The 26,333-nt window shown below is 40.3% G+C and overlaps 2 protein-coding genes across 3 annotated transcripts; one reads left to right on the plus strand and one right to left on the minus strand.

The window, feature by feature from the left end:
* Positions 1–272: 272 nt before the first annotated feature.
* On the minus strand, positions 273–6,883 carry LOC117552574. Of its 2 annotated transcripts, XM_034226149.1 has the most exons (4): positions 4,740–6,882; positions 3,877–3,999; positions 3,385–3,447; positions 273–2,929 (listed from the first exon to the last, which is right to left on the minus strand). In XM_034226149.1, exons 1-4 carry the CDS (start codon positions 5,007–5,009, stop codon positions 773–775), a joined length of 2,613 nt encoding a protein of 870 aa, XP_034082040.1. In that variant the 5' UTR covers positions 5,010–6,882; the 3' UTR covers positions 273–772. The 2 variants fall into 2 exon arrangements, with proteins under 2 accessions (XP_034082040.1, XP_034082041.1); XM_034226150.1 differs by lacking the exon at positions 3,385–3,447 and having other exon boundaries at positions 4,740–6,883.
* Positions 5,300–11,659, plus strand: LOC117552575. The gene is made up of 8 exons (XM_034226151.1): positions 5,300–5,508; positions 6,486–6,610; positions 6,792–7,274; positions 7,468–7,687; positions 7,890–8,107; positions 10,869–11,013; positions 11,088–11,197; positions 11,304–11,659. The coding sequence occupies exons 1-8, from the start codon at positions 5,448–5,450 to the stop codon at positions 11,613–11,615; spliced, it is 1,674 nt and encodes a 557-aa protein (XP_034082042.1). The 5' UTR covers positions 5,300–5,447; the 3' UTR covers positions 11,616–11,659.
* The last annotated feature ends 14,674 nt before the right edge of the window (positions 11,660–26,333 follow it).

A 26,333-nucleotide genomic window follows, 5' to 3' on the forward strand; every position in this document is an offset into this window, starting at 1 on the left:
TCCTCTTACAAAGAAGTTTTTGCTGTAGTGAATTTCACTTCCATTAAGTGTTTTTTTACTTCATTATCTTAATGAGGTTTTATTACTTGTTTTTGAGATTTTAATACTGATTCTGAGTAAATTAATGTTTAAATTGAGAAATACCATAATTCTAAAGATATTAGATCAACACTGATAAGTAGAAAACTGCTTTTTTCAAAGTCAGAATATCTTATTGCAAGCATCCTATCCTTTTTCATCTCTTAACATATTAAAAACAGATAAGGACCAAATGAAATTCATTGTTTTATTGTCGCTCTAAAACCCAGTACATCAATTAAGTATGTCCATATATGAAATGCAGTATACAGAAATAACAGCACCAGCCAAGTCAAACTACTGCATTAAGAACATTCTTTTCAGCATGTATTATTCTTCAGCAAGCTAAAGTGATTGAGCAATATGTGCAAACATCTCATTTGAAAAGTTAAAGTAGGTTACATTATTCAGGACAAGGGCATTTAGCAAACATAAACAGCATTGTGATAAACACCTAAATGGCTGATAACATGTTATGTAATTAACATTTAAAACAACCTGAAAGAAAGACCCAGTATTATACAAAGATACAGATTATTTAGGTACACTGCAAACTATAATGCAAAACGCATCTGGAATCCAAACAGCTAACATTTGAATCTGCTAATAACATATCCTAAGTCAGGACCTTAGTCCTACATTTAAACCTGCTAAGTTTGCTTTAAATGTTTCAACATCATATCAAAGGAACACGCTATGAGTCATTTGAACTGTTGTGTAATTCCATTACATCCCCAAGATAGTATTTCACTTGTACATAGGTTTGGCCCTTTCTGCTGATTGTGTAATAAGAGGTCAAATCAACCAGCTTTTCAGCATCCACTAACTCAGTGGCCTGTGCAAGGTGTGGGACCTCAACTTGATAAGCCATAACATTTCTATCAAAGCATATGGACTGAAAAGGCTGATATTCCAAACAATAAAGCTTAGAATCAACAAGAAATATGCTTTTGACAAGTCCAAATTCGGGTGTATTACCATTTAGTACATTGGCAAGGATCAAGGACTTCTCAGTAATGTATTTATTACCATTTATCACAAGCCATTTCACTGATACAGCGTGGTTAATTTCACTGAAACCTAGGAAGTCCCTCAATTTCCCATGTAAATATTGTAGATCTCTAACCTCAGATACAGGACCCATCTCCTTTTCATTTGAAAAAATTGGGTGCTTGGAAGGGTCAACATTTTGGCAGCTTTCATATATTTGGTTCTGATTAATCAAAGACTTGCATACATTTTTAAAATTGAGCTTGGAGGCCCATTGCTTAAATAAACAATGCTTAGACTCGAACCGCATACACATATGTCTGACCATGGGACCCAATGATTCTATCTGTGATGGCAAATGTATCATGTAATGCTGCTTAGGTGTAACATTGTGGTCTGGAAAAAGCTCCTTCCAATGCTTCAAATGACTTTCAATCAGTAACTTTAACCTTGACACAGTTGCAATGGTAAGAACAGGTGCAAACACTATTTGAACAATCTCTATTAAGTCCATTATCAACTGCACATATGCATTGACTTTCAAATGTTCCAAAACAAATGGCAATATCCTCAACAGGACAAGCATTTGCCCTGATGACTGCCTTAGTTTACCATCAGTTGACATCAGTGTACTCGGAGAAATTGGGGAAGGTCGATCTCTAAGATCTAGAGGCGAATAAGGGAAACCAAGAATAGCTGAATTCACAGAGTCCAGATTGAACTCTCCTGACTGAACAAGATGATTCAAAACACATTTAATTTCCAGAGGAGCTATACCCTCAAGAATGACATGCATAATGTCTTGCGGGGTTTGCCGAATAATATCAAAGGATGGGAAGTCAACTAACTTGCTCCTTCGATTGATCCCATATGTTGTTCTAAGGCTGTTGCGAAGCAAGTCTGTGTTAGCCTTTTCTATTTCATCACACTGTCTGACATGATTCTCCAATGTTCTTTTAATATATGCATCCTCGTTGAATTGTGACTGCATGTCCTCAAAAGAACACTCACAGTGTCTGCACTTACTGTAAGCAAAGCCCACTCCTTCTTTGAACCCTGCGAGTTCATGCTGTGCCAGGGTGTCACCACAGAGAGAAACCATAGCACCATGTATTGTTTTCTCCCCGTTAATAGTTTGAATTTTAACACCACTGTACAATGCATCCATGTCTTCCTTTATTCTATTCAATATTACATCTACACCAGATTGACGGAGGTCTGCTGATTTAGCCATCGCAAGTAGCCTAATAGCAGCCAGCTTAGACCTGTATTTTGGATTTATATTTCCTAGGGTGTAGTACACCATTAACAACTTGTTCTTTGATGAAAAGGATCCTAGTGGATTACAGATCTCTATTTCGTCTGTATACAGAATGATCTGCAGTGCATTTGGTTTCTCTGAAAATAAGGGATGAGATTTTAAAAGAGAACCATCAACAAGGTCATGAAGAAAACCTTCACTGCACCTCTGGGGTACCTCTTCAATCATAGTCAAAATCCTCGGATGTAATAGGAACTGCTCTACACTTTTGACTAATGGTACATAATAAAATAATTTGTCTTTGATGACAAAATCTGTTGATCCTCCACGTTTCTTCCTGCATATGGTTCGAGCAATTGGAATTTCCTCTGCATCCACACAACAAAACTGCTTCCTAATAACACTGTTCTGGCGAAATGTTGTTGAAACGTTAGCAAAGGGGTCAATGAAACTGTCAAATATATCCATTGCATCTTTTCCAAGTTGATTGGTTGTACTTCCTGAATTCTTCTTTAGAACTTCCTTCATCTGCGTCCTGAGGTTGTCCAATAGTGATGATTGATACTGCTGTACCCCAGCAACAATGTCATTCATGCCTTTCTGAAAATGAGAGATTGAAAGTGATGTGATCAATCTTTGATGTTGGTAAACATTATCATGATCACTGTAGCTTTATGTGATATACAGTTTTGCTTATGACATAGACACAACAGTAAAGTGGATAACAAAGCACTAAAACTGAACTCGGCCATCAGTGAACCACTATTAACTGCTAACTGTGTACAGTAGGTAGCCAAATACTGTGCTCTGTTCTCAAAGAACAACTAGGTCTAACTTAATATATGGCTACACTGTGTCTGGTTATAAATTGTAATAAAATATGGGAAATCCCTTACTGGGTTAGTCAGAGTGAATGGCTTGAATTTCTGGATAATAAATGCTCATTTGCATTTCTTTGTCGCACACAAAATATTTCCTGTTAATATGTTCTGAGAAGCAGATCACACATGGCATAATGCTTTTAGTCCAAAAAGGTTACATTGGAAGCATTTTACCTGTGACAGACGATGCTTGGATCGGGCATTGATAACAAAGGCAGTGGCATGTGTTGTCAGATCCTACAATACAAAATGTAGTAACTTGACATTTGCAGGTATAACATTACTCAATGTGACAGAAATATATAATCTTTAAATGTATGCACATCTGATGATAAAAAACTGGTGACATGTGGTGAGCAAAGATAGATAATTTAATATTTTGTAACTCTGACCAAAACATATCAAACATTAGTACTCCAACAAGACAATAAGCCATTCTAACTCTTTATGTGTTCATTTAGTTTTGCTAGTACAGCACATAGAAATACATCTTCACATATACCTCTAGGTTTTATGAATCATTTGGTGAATTTAAATGAAATATTTCAACATAATATTGATATATAAATGATATGCTAGGCCAATATTAGCCACTACTATATCGGCCTGACCTTTATTTAGCAGCCCTTAATTTTCAGTAGATAGTCAACAACAAAGAAAACATACTTGGTGCACTGTGACAGCTCCATCTTGGTCGATGCCCATTTGCTCTTCAACTGAGTCAGGTGTGTGAAGGTTCTGATCCTTGCTGCTGGAGTCGGCTGGAAGCTGATCGGGTTGAATGTTGTCCTGTGTACAACATATCAAAGAAACAAGATTGTTTGAAATTGTAAAAAATTAGCTTCACTAAAAGAGCAATTTAAATATGTAATTCCTTTCTATCTAAGATTATTTTCACATTAAACAAACTTTGGGGGTAAGAGTTATTTCAGCAACAGTTATTAACTGTAAGCCGTAGCACTTTATCCATTGTCTGGGTAACACTCTTTATTACATTTTTTCAGTCCAGAAAACAAAACCATGAAACTTTTTTTTCTAATCAAATCTGAAAATCTATTTATTTTTGTTTTAAGTTTAATAGTGGGTAAAGAATTTGAGATTTATTTCTGATTTGCTAAAACTGTGAATTCAACAAATCATGTGCAGATCCTGACAGTGATGCATGCACCTTGCAGGATATTGCAGAGTGAAAAAGTGGAAAACCATAATTTTTGTGATTTACTGTTTTAGTAACTGTGGCCGAACACCAACGTAATGCATATTTTTAACGGTTTTTTCATCCCCACAAAAACACTACATAGCTAACTGCTGAATTAAAAATATATGGTTGACAGATGCCGCCTGCTTGTAGCCTAGCAGATTCATTAGTTAATGCTAATGGATTTATAATAACTAAATGTGGCTGATCAGTATTGGCTAACGCTATCTGTAGCATCACAAAATGTACGAAACTAACCCTGTATCCGAGTGGCCACGTGGCCCAAACACTGTAGCTAACAATCTTAGCTGAATTAGCAGACGTTACTTACTTTTTGCTGCGGTCCTTGGGTTTCCTCCTGTCGGTTTTCATCTCCACGTGTGGCGTCGCCAGGTCTGGTGTCTTCAAGAAGATGTTGAAAGTGTCTTCTCTTTACATGATGGTAGAATGAGTTGTACACTCTATATTCCTCAGTGCATCCATCAATGCCACAGAGCAACCTGAAGTCAGAGCTGCGACTGTGCAGTCGATTAATATGGCTCAATAATAATTTCAGTGAAAAAGTTATAAAAACGCAGCAGATAACGCACCGCCAAAGCATCGTGAAATCTTCCAAAAGTTAACGATATTAAAACGTTTCTGCAGCAGGCCATGTACACGTTGGGGAAAATAACTAATGAAGTGGGTTTATCACATTCTCTAGCTGTATGGGGGAGGCCGGTGAGTCGTCTTCCTATATATATATATACACGTCATAATAATGCCTGGGAATAACTTGTGGAATGATGTGCATCTAGAAACAGATGTTTGAAATGTTACCTATGACCGCATCAGTTATTAATATTCCTAATATTTGCAACATATAAAATATCTCTATCACCCCTCTTTAAGAAATGGTACCTTCCAATGGGAACCGCGAAGAGGGTCCGTTAAGGGCGTGTGTTAGGTCAGGTGCACCTAGCTTCAGGACGTTGCTGGCTAGCTTTCCTTCAGGCAGAAGACTGAACCTCTGCAAGTGATTGAACATTAAAACTACGCCATGGATGAAAATGGAAGAGATATCACATGCTTGGATCCTATAGCAACTGCAGCATTAAAAGGTAATGTAATTTTGTATTTTATACTGCACCTCTCCAGCAAGCTTTACATTATTTGAATCGGTTGGACTTAGCTAGGCTGGCTACATATCTAGTTAACTTAGCTAATATCTACTGTAAGCTGTTAATAACGGCACAATCGACAAATCGTGGTTAACATTTTAGTTGATACTGTTTTATTGCCAGAAATAATGTCAAGAAGCAAATCAGCCTTCCACAACTGACAGTAAAGTATTTAGCATAGCCATCTTTGGCGCCCTTCTTTGTTGTACACTAGCATAGCCATCTTTGGCGCCCTTCTTTGTTGTACACTAGCATAGCCATCTTTGGCGCCCTTCTTTGTTGTACACTAGCATAGCCATCTTTAGCGCCCTTCTTTGTTGTACACTAGCATAGCCATATTTGGCGCCCTTCTTTGTTGTACACTAGCATAGCCATCTTTGGCGCCCTTCTTTGTTGTAGACAGCATTTACAAATGCGTTGTTGTATGATAGTGCAGTGCAGGCTATTGAAACTACACTGTCCTTTGGATATAAGCAGGCTTGGGACGTAAATTATGCTTATTTGAATAAAGATTTCAAGGTAAAGACACTGTTTTGAAAATAAGTTTAACTGTGTTTGCTCTTAAACATCAAGATTTGTTTTATTGTACTATAAAAGATGCTGAAAATGTATAACTTTTATAGCCTATGAGATTTTACACATTTGTGTTATGGATTTATCCTAACAACATGCCTCGTTTATTCATTTCCCTGGTGCATTTTCATTTGGCCAAAATAACTTTAACTCTGGATGAACCTATTGTAACAGCAATTTTTTCAATCAATTATAAGTAAGTGCAATACATTTTTTAATGTTAAAGAAAATCTTGTGAAGCCAGCCAGAAATGTACATTACTCTTTCATTTTATGTATTTAGATAAATATGTTATTAGTTGCTTTTTACCTTATTATTAACTGTGTGGTTAAATGTGTTTTCAGCTGCTAATATAAGCAGAGACATGCTGCCCAGCCTCTCTAAGGAGGACTTGCGTGATCTCCTTCCCGGGCCTGAGCACTTCAGAAGAAGAAGAACCATTTGGAGACTCAATCATGATGAAAATGAGGTAATTCCAGATTCTAACATTTGAGGGACTTTAAACCTGTTACCAAGTAAGCCTTTCCTAGTCATCATGCAGTTATTTGAAGTGGAGTTTTTTGGTTGTGTTGATTTTTGTTGTTGTCACAGCGTAGTGCTCTTTTCATTGTAAATACCATTTTATATATATATATGCATCTTTTATACAGGGCCAGGAGACAGACCTGTGTAGACCGAGTACCTCCCATGGGACTTGTGATTTCAGCCCTATTCCTACCCCCCAACCTTCCTTGTTTCCCTCCTCTTCCTCCTCCTGCCCCAACCCCTCTCCATCCCCCGTCTTTTCTCCACCCTCCTTCTCCTCTCAAAGCCCACAACCCCAACATGGTGCCAGCAGAACCGTACAGCTTCCCAGTCCACTGTATGTTTTATACACAGACACAGAATTGGAGCAATCACGAAGCACCTTTTCTGAAAAGCAGCGTGCTGGAGAAGAAGGAGACTACGTCCTTTCCAAAGATCTTCGCTGTCGATTAATCAGGAATACAGTCACAAGCATGCTTTCCATTAAAAGAGCAGCTGGGGATGACTTTAACTATCCATGCAGCCGTGAACTCACTGTAATGGCGAAGCGTCTGATTGAGTACTACCCAATGCTTCGGGACAGATCTCAAACCAGTAGAGCTGAGTGGGTATGTCACTATTCAAGTTTTCAACTCATGGTTCAGACAAAGCACTGCAATCATTTGCCTATCAAACTGGGAGTGATGTGTTTTATCCAGTTCAATAAGAGCTCTGTGCAACTGCTTGTATGGTGTATTTAGTTTGATACAAGTTTGTTTTATGTGAGTTATAACAGAACCTGTTGTATGTCTGTCTTGTAAGGAAACTGTGAAAAAGCAGCTTTTGAAAAGGGTCCAGAATGTGACAACCCCCAAAAAGAAGCAGGGTTCAACTCCTTCAAGAAAGAGGCCTAGGAGTTTAAGCTTTCAGAGCAGCCATGAGACGTCCACTGATGAGACTGATGAATCCACCGCATCAACCTTGATCTTGGAGAGATCACCACCATCTCGATGCAGCACCCCGGAGGCTGAACAGTTATGTGGTAAGTACATCAATTGAAATAGTAGATAGTTAAATCTCTTCAAGAAAATTTTATAATATCAATAAGTTATTTTAGAACCCTTTTTTATTCAAGATTACTCATCTATGTTTGCCCTGTGTCAGTCACTATGGCTGTTTGTGTGTTAATGTCTCATTTCAACTTTAACATCAGAAATGAAAATAGTGGGGTTTATGTTTTCTAGCATCAGAAACTGAGAGCCCACAGACCCAGGCGAGACACTATAAGACTCTACAGGCGATGTATAAAACTAAGGCCAGACCGAACAAGATGGATGTTGCTCAGCTCCTGGACCTCGAAATCCAAGCGAGAAGGGCCTTCATTGACTCTGATGTTACAAAGGAGCAGGACAGGCCTTCCAAGATTCTTAAAGCTTATCCTTGCTTTGGAGAACTGGATCATGTAAGCAAATGTTGTACAACTCCATCCATCCATCCATCTTCTTCCGCTTATCCGTGGTCGGGTCGCGGGGGTAGCAGTTCCAGCAGAGAGCCCCAAACTTTCTTTTCCCTGGCGACATCAACCAGCTCTGACTGGGGGATCCCAAGGCGCTCCCAGGCCAGCGAAGAGATATAATCCCTCCACCTGGTCCTAGGTCTACCCCTTGGTCTCTTCCCAGCTGGACGTGCCTGGAACACCTCCCTAGGGAGGCGCCCAGGTGGCATCCTAACTAGGTGCCCGAACCACCTCAACTGGCTCCTTTCGACGCGAAGGAGGAGCGGCTCAACTCCGAGTCCCTCCCTGATGACCGAACTTCTCACCTTATCCCTAAGGGAGACACCAGCCACCCTGCGGAGAAAACCCATCTCGGCCGCTTGTATCCGCGATCTCGTTCTTTCGGTCATGACCCATCCTTCATGACCATAGGTGAGGGTAGGAACGAAAATGGCCCGGTAGACAGAGAGCTTTGCCTTCTGGCTCAGCTCCCTTTTCGTCACAACGGTGCGGTAAAGCGACTGCAGTACCGCTCCCGCTGCTCCGATTCTCCGGCCCATCTCACGCTCCATTGTTCCCTCACTCGAGAACAAGACCCCGAGATACTTGAACTCCTTCACTTGGGGTAAGGACTCATTCCCTACTTGAAGTGGACAGTCCATCGGTTTCCTGCTGAGAACCATGGCCTCAGATTTGGAGGTGCTGATCCTCATCCCAGCCGCTTCACACTCGGTTGCGAACCGATCCAGTGAGTGCTGAAGGTCGCAGACCGATGAAGCCATTAGAACCACATCATCTGCAAAAAGCAGTGGTGCAATCCTTAGTCCACCGAACTGCAGACCCCCTCCCCCATGACTACGCCTCGAAATCCGATCCATGTATATTACAAACAGGATTGGTGACAAAGCGCAGCCCTGACGGAGGCCAACCCTCACCGGAAATGGGTCCGACTTACTGCCGAGGACCCGGACACAGCTCTCGCTTTGGGAGTACAGAGATTGGATGGCCCTGAGTAGAGACCCCCTCACCCCATACTCCCGCAGCACCTCCCACAGTAACTCCCTGGGAACTCGGTCATACGCCTTCTCCAAGTCCACAAAACACATGTAGACCGGATAAGCGTACTCCCAGGCCCCCTCCAGGATCCTTGCGAGAGTAAAAAGCTGATCCGTCGTTCCACGACCAGGACGGAATCCGCATTGTTCCTCCTCAATCTGAGGTTCGACAATCGGCCTGACCCTCCTTTCGAGTACCTTAGAGTAAACTTTCCCGGGGAGGCTGAGTAGTGTGATGCCTCTGTAATTGGCACACACCCTCTGATCCCCCTTTTTAAAAAGGGGGACCACCACCCCGGTCTGCCACTCCTTCGGCACTGTTTCCGACTTCCACGCAACGTTGATGAGACGTGTCAACCATGACAGTCCCTCAACACCCAGAGCCTTCAGCATTTCCGGGCGGATCTCATCCACCCCCGGGGCTTTGCCACTGTGGAGTTGTTTGACGACCTCAGTGACCTCCCCCCGGGAGATTGGTGTTGATCCCCCGTCATACTCCAGCTCTGCCTCTAACATAGAGGGCGGAGTTGTCGGGTTCAGGAGTTCCTCAAAGTGTTCCTTCCAACGCCCTAACACTCCATCAGTTGAGGTCAACAACGTCCCATCCTTACTGTACACAGCTTGGATGGTTCCCTGCTTCCCCCTCCTGAGGTGTCGGACAGTTTTCCAGAACAACTTTGGTGCCGCCCGAAAGTCCTTCTCCATGTCTTCTCCGAACTTCTCCCACACCCGCTGCTTTGCCTCGGCCACGGATGAGGCTGCTGCCCTTCGGGCCTGTCGGTACCTTGCAACTGCCTCGGGAGTCCCCCGGGATAACAAATCCCTGAAGGCCTCCTTCTTCAGTCGGACGGCTTCCCTGACCACCGGTGTCCACCAGGAGGTTCGAGGGTTACCGCCCCTTGAGGCACCTAGGACCTTGAGACCACAGCTCCCCGCCGCAGCTTCGGCAATAGAGGCTTTGAACACCGACCACTCTGGTTCAATGTCCCCAACCTCCACAGGAATGTCCGAAAAGCTCCGCCGGAGGTGTGAGTTGAAGGCCTCCTGAACTTGGGCCTCCTCCAGACGTTCACAGTTCACCCGAACTACACGTTTGGGCTTACCAGGTCTATCCAGAGGCTTCCCCCGCCACTCGACCCAACTCACCACCAGATGGTGATCAGTTGACAACTCCGCCCCTCTCTTTACCCGAGTGTCCAAAACATACGGCCTCAGGTCCGATGATGTTGTACAACTATGCTTCCTAATTCAGATAACGTTAGACCAAATTTGAAATGAGAAATGGTGTGACAATTAAATCAGATCTGTCTCATTATTTATAAATGAATGACTCAAATATGCTTATTGAATACAAATATGTATTCTGCATAGATATATAAAAACCCTCCACTTATTTAAAAATAACTAATTTCACAAATGTGCTTCTGATACACACAACATTATTTTGTTAGTATTATTGGTCCACAATACGTATTTAAAAATAGTGTGTGCATAAGACATACATTTGCAGAAAAACACATGTTTCTATGTGCATATTTTTGTTAAGTGACCATTTAAATCACATTATACACATATTAATCTTTTTTTGGAAATTCAGTTATCAGACGAATTACTAACCCTTGGAATGTAGATTTTAATATTTCTTCTACATATTTTCTCTCTCGTTGTTTTAGCTAATGGATGAACTACGGCGGGTCCTCAATCAAGGCAACTCCCACTTCTTAACGGAACTTAAGACCCGGTGGGGGACCTTTTGTGAGAGGGCACAGTTTTATGGAGTTTTCAAAAAGCTCATGAGGCCTCCGCAGCTTGACAAAGGTGATTATTATCTCTGACCATGTCTGTTTATTAACTGACTGCAGGAAACGGAATGACACTTTTTTTTTCAACAGTAAAGCACTCAATTGCCATGATGAAGGCTTTACCAGAGATGTTCCCATCACCTATGGCCCCACCCAAGAAGTTAAGGCACGCAAGTGAGGCTCTGCTCCACGTCCTTGAGGTAAGAAAATGTATAAGAATTTTCTCATGTCGATACAAAGAGTGAAATGTTGTGATCATATTTGTTTCCCTTTTTGTGACGATTTCTTTGTCTGTTTTTGTGTCAGTCTGCAGAAGACCCAAACACCTTTCTTCAGACACGACCACTTTCCAGCCCTGTTGTCATCATCTGCGAAACCAACTGTATACTGGCCATTGGAACCATGCCCGTGCTCATCTTCCCAAAAGAGGACATTCATGAAAGCGTGATGTATCTCATGGCATGTTATTACACCTTTCACCTCACCTATCCTAAGTGCATTGCAACACTCCTGTCTGTGGTGCAGACAGAAGTCCTCTTGGACGCCATTCACGACTGTGACATGACTACTTCATACAAAAAGGCTATGGCCGACTGGAAAAAGTTCATAAGTGATTAGGGCACTTATATATGAGGGGCCGCTAGGGACAATATTCAGAAATACCGTTCACTTACACATGTGAAACACTCTCACACACACAACTGAAACCAAAATAATTTACAAACATATGTAAAAATCTCTCATATACACATATGAAACGCTCTCACACACATGACATCCAAAGTTATTCACATATGAAACGCACTCACACACGTGAAACGTACTCACACACACACCTGAAACGCACTCGCATACACCTGAAACGCCCTCACACACACACACACATGAAACGCACTCATATACACATTAAATGCGATTTCAATATGTTGTGTGAGAGGGATTTCAGTTGAAACGGAAGGCATCTCGCCTTTTAGAAATGTGCGCTTCTTCGCAGTTTTTTTTTTTTAAACGACTTCCTTTTCAACCGAGATGCCTTCAGATTCAACTGAAATCCCTCTCACACAACATACTGAAATTGCATTTCATGTGTATATGAGTGCATTTCATGTGTGTGAGAGCGTTTCATATCTGTGGGAGAGCGTTTCGTGTGTGAGAGAGTTTCAGGTGTGAGTGCATTTCATGTGTGTGTGAGAGCGTTTCAGGTGTGAGTGCGTGCGTTTCACATGTGTGTGTGAATAACTTTGGATTTCATGTGTGTGAGAGCGTTTCATATGTGTATATGAGAGATTTTTAGATATGTTTGTAAATTATTTTGGTTTCAGTTGTGTGTGTGTGAGAGTGTTTCACATGTGTAAGTAAACGGTATTTCTGAATAATGTCCCTAGCGGCCCCTCATACTTATAGTCCTATTGAAAATTGTTCGCTGAGTCAAAAGTGTCATGAGAATTTCACTTGTGTTGTATTTTACAGTGAAAGAATGTTCTCTTTTTTTCTAAAGACATATCTGATGACTGACCTTTACTACGCAGTTTGAAAACAATAAAAACATTAAAAGAAATCATTTGAGACTCATTTTTCTTTAAGCAAGCAGTCAAAGTTTATATCTTGATAGGATTAAAGATTTTTGAAGGTTTTGTCTCTACGTTTCTTGGTATTTAGCCTTATTTTAAGAATAGCACCGAATGCTGAATTTAAGTAGATTTTTCTACATATTAAGAAAATAATTCTTAAATCTTATCTTGTATCTAGACAAATATACCTGTTTAAAGTGAAGCTGCACTGGATTTAAGAAATGTTGCCTAACATAAAATAGAATTTTGGGACAATAGCAGTAGAATATGCTGAATTCAAGCACATTTTCCTTATAATAAGATTATATTCCTTCCTTGCATCAATTCAAATGTACTTATTTTTGGTTTAAAAACACTCGTTTTAAGATATATGTAGATATTTTTAGGCTAGATATATTTACTTGTTTTAAGAAGGTCTTGGCAAGTGAATTTTTCTTGTTCTGTTGGCAGATAATTTTTCTTATATTAAGTAATATATTACTCATTTTATTATTTATTTTACTTGTTTTTTTAGGCTTAGTTTTTGCAGTGTGGCCTATGAACAGCTGAATACAGTTGTTACATAGGAGTTGAGTGCAGCCTGCATTTTCCCTCCTACACTGCTTTAGCATGGCAGTGATTCCTTTGTGGGCACATTATTATGGTAGAGATAATACAGCCTTGTTAAAAACATGCCCTGCAGTCCAAGGGGACTGACAGACACTCAGGCATCATTACATTAACACCTGGAGCTAGAGAAAAATCTGCCCTCCACTATGACAAAGTAGGTTACTTTGGGACATGTTTGCAGAAATGTTGTACCGAGAGAACATATTAGATTGCTCAGAGAAACTTTGATATTATAATGTTTTAGGTTCTTTGCAGAGAATCCACTGCAGACCAACCATATTGTCAAACACAAACATTGATATTGGATTGAACAAAAACTGGGATTATGTTCAATGCAGGACATTTTTTAATTCTCAGTGCCAACATTTCTACTATATCCATGCATGTCAACTGGATCTTTGGAATCTTCAAATTTATATTCTGAGCAGGAGATTGTCCTCACAAGAAACACTGAATTTGAAATGCCTGACAAAGGTTTAAGCGGCGTGATGTTGTTATAGAACCACAAAACCTCATAGAGGAGTCAGGGTGGATGAATCAAAACTATCTTAATCAAATACAAAGAAAATACATTTAAAAAAAGTATGTAACTGAATCTTAGTGTTCCATTAATGTTAGACTTAGAAGTTCAGTTTAGGTTCATGCACACATTCACTTTTCAAAGATAAGACATTAGTTGTGTCTCTTTGTGACAATATAAATCAGGTGAGGGGAACATGACCCAGAATCTTGTTTAGGTTTGCCCTGAATTCAACTTTTTTGGAAGAGTAAGTATTTCATTTATTGTAGTATAAACATTCGTAAAATAATTTGACCCAGACTTTGTACACAATGGGTTGTTCTGAAAGCTCATTAAACCGTCATATGAGACTTATGGCTCTAATGTTTTTTAAGGTTATAGCTAAAAGGGTAATTTGACATTCATGAAAATGTTTCTGTTCTCCTTGTTTTAATAATTGGCTCAATGATATGACTGTCTTTATCTGGGGGAGATGAGGGGTCTATCATATATTGGTTGTATCTGAAAGCAAATCAACTCAAATATCAGCAATCTAATTATGGGCCCATGTTGAGTGTGGCTTATTGATTGTACATCCTGGACTGTGACTAAGGACAATTCTAGTCTACAGTATGTGGATATTGCCATTAGGTCTGCTATGGACGCTCTGTGTAGTTGTGTTTTTATATGTACTTATACAAGTTCAAATGAAAGAAAAAGCTATTTTTATATCAACCACAGCCAATGTTTTTTTCCTAGACTCAATCAAAACATTTTGAGTCACGCTACCGTTGTTGCTCCACAGATGGCAATGCCGGTCTGTCAGCCTGTTGGTCAATCTACCACTTCGGTTTGGATTGAATACATCTCAATAACTGTTGGAAACATTATTTCAAAACTTGATACAGTGATTCATGTTCCTGTCAGGATGAATTAATAACTTGGTGATTTATTTATTGCCATTATCAGGTGTATATTTATTATGACTAAGTGCCTGATGTGAGTGTTGAATCAAATATATTTTGCTAACAGATAAATACGCGTTAAGTGGTAAATGCCGATTTTATTAGTTTGAATACAAAAACAAAGCTTAAGATAAGGCTGGTTTCTTTTTGCAGCAATTTGCTTAGATGGCCTTGTGTCATGTTTATCTCAGAAAAAAACGGTATTTCTGTGCGGTGCGGTGAGTGAGTGTCTTCAGCACAGCATCACAGAATTTGCCCCTGCATGATAACAGCGAGGAATGAAAGAGAGACATTACAGTGTATCAACCGTGTTAATGCAACATTTTCGCAATGCAATATCACAGTCCACGCTGTGTAAATACCTATCTTGTTTATGTTGTATTATATTGCTTATGTTAACATATACACACAGTAAAACGCATCTATATATGGGGCTTTTGTGACGCTTTCTTCTTACTGTGATTACATTTATGTGTTTAGGAAGAGTTTACTTCGGACCGATATCCTCTAGAAGCTATAGGGGATATGTTCATAATCTCAGAAGCACAAATACATAATGTAATGCTGATAAGATTAGCTTGTAGTCCTGTGTTTGCTGACTTGCTAAAGAGAAGGAAGGCGAGCGTCTGTAGTCCCTGTTTCAGCCGCTCCAGCACAGATAAATGTGCTGCAGGGGGCTTTGTATATATATTACAAATTAAACGAGAGACAACGTCAAAAGTCGACCTTCCAGTGGATTATGATCACTCGGTGACACTGGAAGTAAACATCATTATTATGCCATCAGTGTCAAAGATTTTATTGACAATGCAGTGAGATTTACTTTGTAGAGATGCTATGCAGTGAATACCAAATACCCACAATAAAAGTTTATAAGCATTACACTTTAGTTTTTCAATATCATGCATGAAAGAGGTTGATGTGTTAAGTCTGAAAATTAATTTAAACATTTAAGCTCAACTACAAAGGAAGCATTTGTGACAAGCCATTGACTTGAGGATTTGCATGTCCAAATAGTGAAATGCATTATTCCATGGTGGTGCCTTTTCAGTTTTTGGAATTATAAAAACAAGTCAGTCACTTGTGGTAACTTTTTTCCAGTCTCATTCTCCCCTTTGGGGAATGAAACACATCGTCAGTATTTGTCATTTTTGTTATTATCTTTAGAATTCAAAAGCATGTGCTTTGTAATACACGGTGCTTACCTATGATTGATTATCCTTCAACCAGGTTTGACATGGCCGCTCTTTGTAGAATTCCCCAACAGAATTAAAAACCAGGAGGAAGAGGATCTGTGATTTTACAATACTTAATAAGTGCTTTCTCCTACTGAATAGCAAAGTGGGAATAAAGTATTGTTTCTGATGACAGAACAGGAGTCCTTGGATGTACAAGCTACACAGTACAACAACATATCACATTTATGGCGGCATTCCCTCAAGACTTTAAGACGTTAATTGTCAAACTTCTAATTGCGGTTATTTTTCACAAGATGTACAATCAAATAGGTACGACTGAATTGAAGATAACCTTGTCAAGTCTTCCTGTCTAAAATCATTTCAAAGACAGAAATGTAGACAACACTACACAGCAAACCACACAATCCTTCACACCTTACACTCACACTGTCTCTGCCATACTCTCTTTCACACACACACACACACACACACACACACACACACACACACACACACACACACACACACACACACACACACACACACACACACACACACACACACACACACACACACACACACACACACTTCAAAGACACAAGGGATGGTCACCTTTCTGCTCAGTGGGATGCTTTCTCCACTAAAAAAAGCAATGATGAATTATTGCCATTCAGGGAGCAGAGGGAAGCCAAAGGCCAAAAAGAGGACATACAGACCCAGACAGAGAGGCAGAAATGAAATGATTTATTGAAGTGCAAACAACAGGGATAATAAATAGTCTGTGTTAATAATTGAAGATGTTGACATATATTACATTTGGAATTACTATAATCACTAAGTAGAACATATGATTGATGTATTATGGCTGGTACTGTTAGCAGAGAGGAAACAGTGTGTATTATTAGGTTTCTTGCATTAGCATACTCAAAGGTACAGTTTTTTGATTCTGTAGGCACACACTGCATTTTCAAAGTTGGACACAAGCTCACTTTCCCAGTATTTCTGTGACACAGTTCTGAAAGGATATTTCACACACGAATGGCATTATTTTCCACTACAACATTTTCACAAAAGTAATCTGTTCAGGTGTTAACGGTGTTCTCTACTACCTTGACATTTAAGCCTTTGAAAACCCCAGAAAAACAGAGAACAAGATAAAACAAACATGTACAGTACAGTAAACACAGATACTGTGTATTCTCCAAAAGAGCAGACCCTGACTGTTTGCAGTACTGCCTTATAAAGCACAGTTAACTCTGACACATATCCTTTATGTTTTTTCACAATTGTCTAAGGTAAACACTTAAATAATGAATACAGACATTATTGTGGATATTTGCGAGATTGGTTTTGATTTGGCACAAGCATTATTTGTATTTAGCTAACAGAGAGCTGTTCGAGGGAAAGCTAATTGATTTGAGCTTAACAATCTAGCAGAGCATCGTCTGACCATATTAATCAACTGTCAAGTACTTTATTAAGTAAAACTGTCAACCTGCCCTAGTGTTGATACCCAAACCATGCCCATGACAACCACTGTGTGTCTCAACTTAAAATCATTGGACTGGATGTTTTGCATATAGTGTCATGTTTCCCTAAGAGTGCAATGACATCAGCAGAATTACTGAAGATACACTCCAATGTTTTCACTAGCTTTAATTATTCATTAAAAATGCGCTGTCTGTTTGTCCTGATAAGCCCTGGCTCATTCACTTCTGTGCAGCCATGTGAGCATAGATGATTTAGCTAGCTGTGCTGTCGATGCTGCTCTTAACACTCCCCCCTGCCCAGAATCAATGTCCCCCTCCACGAAAACTACTTAAACTGATCTGGCCGCGGTTTTTGCCAGACTCTTGCAGCTATTCTATTATTCGTCTTTCTGTTTGAATTTAATGCCAACAACATTTATTTTTCCATAGTCATTCCAGCAATGTTATATCCACAGCAGGTTTATGTGGCTTTTACTTTTTGATAAAAAGGCAAAAGTTTACAAATCCAGTGCTGAAGCTTTGCCAACATTCAGGCTTGTTAGCGGCAGCGTGTAAGCTGTACATTGGCGCCTCAGAGGTGACAGGTGTGTGGTCCTGCATTGCCTGGATTTGTATTAATCTCCCCTTTATTTAAGAGGAGGTGTGTGGAGAGGGGAGCAGAGGGATACAAAAAGACAGTCTAATCAATTGCTCTGCTCTCCCCCTCCTAATCAGACTCGGCTCTAATTCGCCTCTGCAACAAAACACACAAGAAGGCCACCCGAATGAAGAGTGAGGAGCAGCCATGTCAGCCCACCGTGCGGCCAGTTATTTTTCAACATTTCAGCCCTCAAACCTCCAACAAGGAGGATCCAATGTTAGAGATGCTCGAGTGCCACGTCCAGCTCCTCCCCACTGGTGATGAAGTGGTTGTTTTGGCAGCAATGTAAACCCAGACCTCTCATGTAATGATCTGACAGCTGTGACCTTCATGGGAATCCACCAATGACCCTGCAGGTGGAAAGCTGCTGTGGCACTGGTATTAGTGGATAGAAAGACACCTCTTCAGGGAATGGGGGTAGAAATAAGAAGAAATGGTTGGTGGAGAGTTGAGAGCAGCTTGGAGACAGTAATTTGTCTGGGTCTGAGCCTGTCGAGCAGAGTCAGGGTCGCGCGGGGGGTGAGGGCAGGATGTATACTAACAGCACATGATGAGGGAGCACTGCTACTGGAGTGTAAAGTCACAGGGCAAGGTGAAAATATCCCATGCTGAACTCCACTTTTGGCTCATTTAGAAGGAACACAGAAACTCCTTGCTTTTTTCTTCCCGAGTCACTCATTGACCCTCACTAAAAGCATTTCAGGTGTCACTTAAAGTTTGCACTGGATATATAACTGAGTTTAAATCTTTTTTATTTTGAACACACACCACAATCCCTGTTATTCATTGTTATAGTGCATTATTGGAAACACGAATGATGTGATGTATAGGATTTGATTGTTCGCTAATAAAAAAAGCAATCACAATAAGTTGATTGGGGTGAATTTCCATAATCAGGGTAATTGTGAATATCCTGACAAGAGTTACTTAAAAAAATATGCATAATGCAAGAAAAATATTTTAAAAGATGTGAAGATCATCGGGATAATATTGTGAATCAATCATTTTGGCCAGGATAATCATAAAGTGTCCATATCGTCCAATGTTTAGTTGCAGCCTATAGCGCTGTTTTGAAGTCATTCATAACTCGTCATCAGTCTTCTCCTGAAAATAAGTCACTCACCCAGATTGTAGGCTTTTGCTGTGCAGAGCAGAGGTGTATTCTGGGGCCTGTGGCAGCGCTCCGTTTACCATACTGTGAAAGTAATTAAATCCAAGAGCTGCCAGTATTTACTGGCAAGTGGGGGTAGCCTTTCTCTGCACCTCAAACAGCCTTCCATCTGTCTGATTGGATTGTGGTCCCAGGCAGTACCAGACATGACATGGGCAGCCCAGACTCCAGGTCCCCCCCACCACACCCTCATGCTGTTTTTAATACAATATGACCTAGCCAGGGGGATTCAGAAGCAGACGATACAGAACTGTGTGTGTGTTTGTTTATGTATAGAAACATGATAAAAGAGCAGTTACAACCCCTCCAGGTTAGCACACACGATTAGAGGTTTCAGTGTGATGTGTTGTCTTTGCAGAGGAGCACAGCTGTGACAGATAGCGGATACAATGTAGACTATAAAACGTTTAGTGTCAGCAGAGTATTGAAAGGGGCAAAGGCACACAGATTTACTGTCTGTGCTTTTAATGGTGCAAAGATCCAATAGAAAAATTGCAGCATGAAACACAGATCTCAATTTCTCTTGACAATATACAGTGGGGCAAAAAAGTATTTAGTCAGCCACCAATTGTGCAAGTTCTCCCACTTAAAAAGATGAGAGAGGCCTGTAATTTTCATCCTAGGTATACCTCAACTATGAGAGACAAAATGAGAAAAAAAAATCCAGAAAATCACATTGTTTGACTTTTAAAGAATTTATTTGCAAATTATGGTGGAAAATAAGTATTTGGTCAATAACAAAAGTTAATCTCAATACTTTGTTATATACCCTTTGTTGGCAATGACAAAGGTCACACGTTTTCTGTAAGTCTTCACAAGGTTTTCACACACTGTTGCTGGTATTTTGGCCCATTCCTCCATGCAGATCTCCTCTAGAGCAGTGATGTTTTGGGGCTGTCGCTGGGCAACACGGACTTTCAACTCCCTCCAAAGATTTTCTATGGGGTTGAGATCTGGAGACTGGCTAGGCCACTCCAGGACCTTGAAATGCTTCTTACGAAGCCACTCCTTCGTTGCCCGGGCGGTGTGTTTGGGATCATTGTCATGCTGAAAGACCCCGCCACGTTTAATCTTCAATGCCCTTGCTGATGGAAGGAGGTTGTCACTCAAAATCTCACGATACATGGCCCCATTCATTCTTTCCTTTACACGGATCAGTCGTCCTGGTCCCTTTGCAGAAAAACAGCCCCAAAGCATGATGTTTCCACCCCCATGTTTCACAGTAGGTATGGTGTTCTTTGGATGCAACTCAGCATTCTTTCTCCTCCAAACACATCTAGTTGAGTTTTTACCAAAAAGTTCTATTTTGGTTTAATCTGACCATATCACATTCTCCCAATCCTCTTCTGGATCATCTAAATCAGTGGTCCCCAAACTAAGGCCCGCGGGCCGGGTACGGCCCGCCTCCACATTTGGCCCGGCCCCCTGAACAATACCAGAGACGCATTATAATTTTTTTTTTTTTCAGTCTGGCCACGCGAATCCTAGGCTAGCCCCTGTCAAAATGTTGTGCTCTATCGAAATCAGTCGCATTGACCCGAAGACACCTTTTGAGTTGTATACACTGTTGGAAAGAGGATATTCCTAGCTTTCTAATGATATCAGGATTGTTTTTGTACTTCAAATATTAAGCGAAATATGTCACATTATATAATGACTGTCACCGAGTTATCATTTTGAGAAAAAGGCCTTCTAAGTTGTCTCTTCTCTGGAATCCATCGATCTGATTGATTATTAGCGGAGCAAATGATCAAAATACTACCGAGGGAAGATATCTTCGTTTGGAGGGGAAGCTCGCGAGTGTGTGTGTGTGTGCTTGTGTAATTTTGCGTTTGTGTGTATTGTGTTTGTTTCCCGGGGAAAACAATCACGAGAAACACCGGCTGTTGTTATGCCTGCCGTTCTCCGCTTGTAATTATGCCGAAGCTTCAAAGTTGTATTTATCATCTGAATTTGCCGAAACAAGTTTAATATTCTGAAAGCCAAGACTTTGTTTAATTGAAATCAGATTAAAACAAACTGTAACGGACCCTGCAGTGTTATCTATGATTACTATACTCTTACATTCATAATTTCAGCGGAGTGAGGGGGGGGGGCGGCGCTGCGGAAGAGCAGATTGCGAGTGCGAAATAAATAAATTGGAAATAAAAGTTTCATATTCTGAAAGCCAAGACTTTGTTTGTTTAAAATCAAACAAAACACCCGAACCCCGAAAAAATAGTTTTTTTTTAAATCCACGTTTATTTTGAGAGATTCTGCTCTGACAACTAAGCTAAACTTTTACCTGTTAAGATTGTGCACGGCACAACAGAAAGTTACAGGAATTTTCAATGGACTTTTTTTCTGTGAAGAACCCAGAGAGGGTTATTTGGTTATTATTTATTTCATAAATAGTGTTATTTATTTCATTAATAGTGTTATTATTTATTTCCTGACTTTTTTTCTGTGAAGATCCCGGAAAGGGTTATTAATATTTGGTTATGTGTGGTTTTCTAGAAAACAATAAATGTTTACGTTTAGACACCCATGCGATCGTCACACTTTTTCTGTTACAAACTGACCCGGCCCCCATCAGAGAAGGGAAAAGTTATGTGGCCCTCACAGGAAAAAGTTTGGGGACCCCTGATCTAAATGCTCTCTAGCAAACTTCAGACGGGCCTGGACATGTACTGGCTTAAGCAGCGGGACACGTCTGGCATTGCAGGATTTGAGTCCCTGGCGGCGTAGTGTGTTACTGATGGTAGCCTTTGTTACTTTGGTCCCAGCTCTCTGCAGGTCATTGACTAGGTCCCCCCGCGTGGTTCTGGGATTTTTGCTCACCGTTCTTGTGATCATTTTGACCCCACGGGGTGAGATCTTGTGTGGAGCCCCAGATCGAGGGAGATTATCAGTGGTCTTGTATGTCTTCCATTTTCTAATAATTGCTCCCACAGTTGATTTCTTCACACCAAGCTGCTTACCTATTGCAGATTCAGTCTTCCCAGCCTGGTGCAGGTCTACAATTGTGTTTCTGCTGTCCTTTGACAGCTCTTTGGTCTTGGCCATAGTGGAGTTTGGAGTGTGACTGTTTGAGGTTGTGGACAGGTGTCTTTTATTCTGATAACGAGTTCAAACAGGTGCCATTAATACAGTTAACGAGTGGAGGACAGAGGAGGCTCTTAAAGAAGAAGTTACAGGTCTGTGAGAGCCAGAAATCTTGTTTGTTTGTAGGTGACCAAATACTTATTTTACCGAGGAATTTACCAATTAATTCATCAAAAATCCTACAATGTGATTTCCTGGATTCTTTCCCCCCATTCTGTCTCTCATAGTTGAAGTGTACCTAGGATGAAAATTACAGGCCTCTTATCTTTTTAAGTGGGAGAACTTGCACAATTGGTGGCTGACTAAATACTTTTTTGCCCCACTGGGGGTTAACCCAGATGCAAGCAGGACTGTGACTGGAGTGGCTTGGTGACACTGTGTGAGACGGCCCTGACACACATTCAGGGACATTTATTAGATCACCGTCAGGGGTGCATAATTTTTCACATTTTTTTAAATTATATTTAGGAAAGACACAATCTTTACTAAGACCTGAGATGTAAATGTATAATGTAAGTGAGTGTGAGGGCAGTTAATCTGGTTTGCATGAAGTTTTGCTAAAGAAAATCTGGCGGCTGTTTAGTACCTGTGACTCTGGTTGTTAAATAGCCCTATTTTGTCAGCTCAACAGCTTTTTTCAACTGTATTATTTCTTGAACTGATACAGAGTTTGGCGCTGAGATCTGGCTATAGTCTCTCACCCATATATCACAATTTTTTTGTTATCGGATTTTAAGACCCATTTTCGTGTTTGCCTCTCTCAGCAGTAATGGGTTGACTACATCTTTCATGAGACCAAAACAACTGAGGGAGGAGTTTTTTGCATGCATCAGAATATGATGGTTTTGATCAAAACACAGTTATCAGCTAGCTGACAAAAGCCTGGTATCCGATGTTTTCCTTTGATATTAGCATGTGGGACACTGGATTGAACCCTCTCCTTTGGTGTGTTTCTCTCAAAGGCATGACATAGCTTCACCATTGTTCCATTTTCTGCTGATTAGACCCTGTTACCTCCTGTCCCTCTGACAGTTGTTCTTCAGCAAGTACACGGACAGCGTGTCCTTGTCATTAGCTCAGCGTGGAAGCACCAGTCTTACCTATTACTCTCCCGTTTTACCTCTCCAGGAACAGCGGCCGCACATGGGAATACAAAAATGAGAAAATGAGAAACTGCGAAAAGCGAAAGCAAGAAGCGGCAGCAGCAGATAGCTACCCCCTGATTACGAGGGTTAGGGCTTTTTGTGTATTGGAAAAGGTAGTGATTGAGGTGGGGGCAAGTCCTTCAAAGTGAAAACAATGGCAGTTATGATGAGGTCGTCTTGATGTGGGCTCTGTGCTTACCCCTTAGGGCTGTAGATGGAGCTGTGGGAGAGCCTCCCGTGGAGACACAGATCACAAATGGTTAGTATAGTTATGTACTGTGCAGAACGTCCAGAAAAAGACAAAGCATTTGGTCTGAGTCAAAGAAATAAGAAGGATCCCTTGAAAGAAAGAAAGAAAATGAAAGTTTTGTGTGTGGCACGGTGCCTTCAAGAAAAAGAAGAAAGTTGTTTTTATATCTTACTATCACCCTGCTCCCCTGATATACAGAGTCGCAATAAAAAAAACTAACCTTATGTTCCATCCCAATCTCTCTGGAGAGCCAATCTTTGTGGAATCATTTCTTTTTCAGGCACCTTATCAGGCTTCGACAGGAACAGACCTCTGTTTATTCAGTTTCCCTCAAACATGCACAAAGCAAGAGGGCACATACATTTAACTCATGGCCCTTTTGCTTCACACACACATGCCAACAAACATCATTTTAATCTGCTCTAGCGTATACATATTGCTCTTGACAGTTGGCTTATTTTATGGTTTGATGCAATTACTGCTCACAGAAGAGCACAAAGCCTCCCTCCCAACCTACTCAACCTCCATATCTCAGTTATTATTAATGACGTATATTCTTTGCCGTCTCCTTCTGATTGTTGTTGCATTGTAACTAAATTTAGTTCAAAGACTACGGTTTTCTCCGTCTTTTCAATCAGTTTTTTTCTTTTCAACCCTCTTTTGTTCATTTTGTGTTATAAGTCTCTTTCTGTCTCATCTACCTTACTTTGTTTTTGCTCTTTTATTGTATACAGCCTCTTTATGTCTCTCTATTTTCTCTCTCTCTTTGCTTTCTCCGTCAAGCAATAAGGACTTTCTAGACAAGCTCCCTGTTCAGCTGAATGTCTGCATTCATCACATCACCCAGGAGCAACTCAACAGTACCACTAACATGCTGTATTAGAGAGCGAGATGGGATTTGAGATGCACTCTCTATCTAATTTCCCACCGCAGTAAATTGGAAAAAAAATCTATGAAATGGAGGCAATGTCGAACTCCTCTGACAAACTCCAATAAAATATATCAAATCAGCATTTTCCCGATACATTTCCATGATATAATCTCATACTCTTGAACTTTTCTTTGGAGCTGAACAATTTGATATCAAGCCTTTCCTGTATGGCAGAGTTTGAAATAAGCTACAGGGGAAACTAAAAGGAAATAATACATTAGAAGGCTAATAATACATTATTGCTTTGAATTAAATATGTATCTTTGCTTGATGTGATATCTCACTTTTATCTCTCTCTGCTGCTCGCTTACTTCCACGCCGCAACAACACATACTGTAGTGTGTTTCATATACAAGACAGCCACATGTATAATCCACAGTGTGTGTGATACAGGGAGTAGTAGGTGGAAGTCATAAAAGCCAAGACCCTTTTTATTTAGAGGAGCACTTTGTGCAGTCTTTTACCAAGTGAAACAAGAACTGTGAAAAACCTGGACCACCAATTTCATTTTCTTTCCTTAAAAACAAACTCTGCTATGCGTTGTGACATTTGGAAAACCAATTAACTTGTAAAAGAAACCCCACAGTTATTTAAACAAAAACGATACGTTTTTTCCGAACAGTAGCAATGTTTTGAGTGCTAACAACACATGTTTCAAATACATAAATCACAGAAAAACATCTGAAAATAAGACTAATTTAACAAGGAATCAGCTTTACAACCAGGCTTCTTGTGTGTAACACAGTGTATTCTTGTCAATCCGTGTATATACCGTCCATTTGTATTTCTTTATTAAACAAGTAAACGGAAGAGCGTCTGAGAGGCGTTTTTGCTTTGTATCTTACTAAATGGTCAAATTAGTAAGGTAAAAAGCTAAAAGCAAAAACGCCTCTCAGACGCTCTTCCGTTGGAGGTAGAAACATTGTTTATCACCAAGAATTAAACAACAATACAATTTAGCCACTTGTTCCTGGAATTAAATTATTTGGAACAATGATTAAATGTCTACTAACACTACAGGGAGTATTTCATTTAATTCTGTTTACACTGCGTTCGCTTGATCTGAACTGAGTAGTTACTTTAAAAAACAACATTGCCAATTCCCAATACCCAGAAGAACTTTCCTATCAAGAAGTTACCAACAGTTACACACATTCTAGTCATAAATTAGTTTTATGAAATATTACATCGCCCAATCAGCTAACACAATGGTGATTGATCCTCACTTATAAGCATTTGAATTGTTATGAATTAGTGTCTCTGGCAACATTCCTAGGAAAATCCCAGGCTTCACTCAATTAGATGGAAGGCGGAGCTAACACAACCGACTCACGTGTGTGAAGCGGCATACTTTTTTTTAGCGTTGCAAATAAACAGTTACTATGGCCCAACAAACAAATAAAGAGCGATGACTACAAATAATGAAACTCTAAAAACAAAAACTGAAATCAAAGGTTACATTTGAATCCTAAATCACACCAGCAGTTATTGCTAATCTCCATAGATGATGCCAAAGAGAACACAATGGGATCTTCGAGATTGTTGTGTGAAGGATGGCTTTGGCATCTTGCAGCTTCTCCCACATTCCACATCGCAGAAACTCCGTTCAAACATCAAAACGTTCAGCTCGGTCGGGAATAGATGGCTATTACTTTTCTCATTCATAACTTTCATAATTCCAGAGATACATCCCATAATTCATCACATTTTTAACGTTGAAGTCAATGGAGAAACTCTTCAGACTTGAACAAAAACTTCATGCGACTTCAACTGCTAACTGTTCCTTCATACTTTCACTCAGAA

This window comes from Gymnodraco acuticeps, unplaced genomic scaffold (genome assembly GCF_902827175.1).
Source record: "Gymnodraco acuticeps unplaced genomic scaffold, fGymAcu1.1, whole genome shotgun sequence".
Classification (NCBI taxonomy): Eukaryota; Metazoa; Chordata; class Actinopteri; order Perciformes; family Bathydraconidae; genus Gymnodraco; species Gymnodraco acuticeps.

Bases quoted from the DNA above. Each gene is read 5' to 3' on its own strand.
- LOC117552574 (XM_034226149.1), bottom strand. From the start codon at position 5,009: ATGCTTTGGCGGTGCGTTATCTGCTGCGTTTTTATAACTTTTTCACTG. The intron at 3,448-3,876 runs GTATGTTTTCTT...TTTGTATTGTAG, and splicing joins GAGCTGTCACAGTGCACCAA to GATCTGACAACACATGCCAC. The intron at 2,930-3,384 runs GTAAAATGCTTC...TCTCATTTTCAG, and splicing joins CCAAGCATCGTCTGTCACAG to AAAGGCATGAATGACATTGT.
- LOC117552575 (XM_034226151.1), top strand. From the start codon at position 5,448: ATGGATGAAAATGGAAGAGATATCACATGCTTGGATCCTATAGCAACT. The intron at 7,275-7,467 runs GTATGTCACTAT...CTGTCTTGTAAG, and splicing joins AAACCAGTAGAGCTGAGTGG to GAAACTGTGAAAAAGCAGCT. The intron at 11,198-11,303 runs GTAAGAAAATGT...TTTTTGTGTCAG, and splicing joins CTCTGCTCCACGTCCTTGAG to TCTGCAGAAGACCCAAACAC.